The sequence below is a fragment of the Gavialis gangeticus genome, unplaced genomic scaffold (assembly GCF_001723915.1).
Source record: "Gavialis gangeticus isolate Ggan-Ray unplaced genomic scaffold, GavGan_comp1, whole genome shotgun sequence".
Taxonomy (NCBI): domain Eukaryota; kingdom Metazoa; phylum Chordata; order Crocodylia; family Gavialidae; genus Gavialis; species Gavialis gangeticus.
This window is the reverse complement of record NW_017729015.1, coordinates 16082104-16083447: the sequence shown is the minus strand read 5'-3', so window position 1 is coordinate 16083447 and position 1344 is coordinate 16082104. Positions and strand designations below refer to the sequence as shown.

At 63.5% G+C, this 1344-nt stretch overlaps 1 protein-coding gene across 1 annotated transcript in view; it reads left to right on the top strand.

Annotated features, from left to right (window-relative positions):
• Positions 1–1344, top strand: part of MYCL (v-myc avian myelocytomatosis viral oncogene lung carcinoma derived homolog) — a 10945-nt gene that overhangs the window by 5196 nt on the left and 4405 nt on the right. Inside the window, exon 2 of the mRNA XM_019512375.1 lies at positions 26–367. Within this exon, the coding sequence (XP_019367920.1) occupies positions 26–367 (342 nt within the window). The remainder of the gene's footprint in view (positions 1–25; positions 368–1344) is intronic.

Sequence of the window (1344 nt, the reverse complement as noted above, 5' to 3'; positions counted from 1 at the left end):
CCCGCCTGCGGCCCGGCGGACAAAGCCTGTTGCTCAGGCGCGGCGGGGGAGCGCGGGGACTGGCTGCCCGGCTGCTGCCTGGCCGGGGAAGAGCCCGGCGAGATCTTCGCCAACCTGAGCGCCTTCATCCTGCAGGACTGCATGTGGAGCGGCTTCTCGGCCCGCGAGCGGCTGGAGAAAGCCAGGAGCGAGAAACTTTCCGTGCCGGGGGTGCCCAGGCTCGCCCCGCACAAGCCCTCCTTCGCCCAGGACCTGGGCTTCGGCCACGCCGCCACGGAGTGCGTGGACCCCGCCGCCGTCTTCCCTTGCCCCCTGGCCGAGAGCAAGATCCCCGCCTCCTCGGGATCGGAGAGCCAGAGCGACTCCGGTAAGGGATCTGCTCGCATGCCCGGCCCTGGGGCATCGCCCGGGGGCCCGTGTGGGATCGCCCACGCCGGGTGCTGGGATGTGGTCCCCCCGGAAGCGGCTGCCTTTTGTTGCGGTGCGGGGCTGGCTGTAGTGCCAGGAGCCAGAACAAAGGGGAGGCGAGGTGGGACGGTGGGGGATCTCTGCGGAGGATGCAGGGCAGCTCTGAGACCCAGATCCCCCGCCCCCCCCAATCCCCCTCTTTCCCCGCAGGCAGACGGGGCTCCTTGCCTCTGCGGGAAGGGGAAGTTGACACCTCCGATCCCTGCCCAGAGCCTTCAAATGCAGCCATGTTTCTGCTCTTTTTTTTTTGCTTTGCCTCCATGCCCCCCCTGATTTGAGCTGATCGGACCAGCCCCCTCTGAGCTGCAGCTGGAGGCTAGCTGAGGAGCATCCACGGCTAGGACAAAAGGGCCTCTGGGCCCTGCAGGTGACAGGCAGTTGTTCGGGGGGGGACCTCCCCTGTTGGGATGGGGTGGAAACTCCCGAGTTAGGCAGCTAAGATTTATGAAGTGGGCTCCCTCTGCAAAGAGATGGTGCCTCCCCTGCCTTGCAACAGCCAAGCTGCTACGCCTGATGCACGGACGTGAAGGCAGTTGACAGTGATTTGAGCAGAGCGGTGTCTCGCTGTGCTGAGCAGAACTATTTCCACCCTGGGAAGAGCAAATCAGAGCCTGAACTGTGGGGGTGGGGGGGAGTTAAGATGTGCCATTTTTAATTCTTAAAACCTGCACTTCAAGTAGTCCCTGCATTGCAGACACCGTCCCCGGTCACACCTCTCTCAAATCATCCCAAACCTTCTCACTTAGGAGGAATCCCAGCAAGGCTGTGGCCGTGCCCGCTCCCAATGCACCTAAATTCCAGGCGGGATTTGGATTCCCATCCCCTGAACAGCAAGAGTTGCTGGTAAAAGTGCTCAGGCTCACCGCCCCCCCCCCC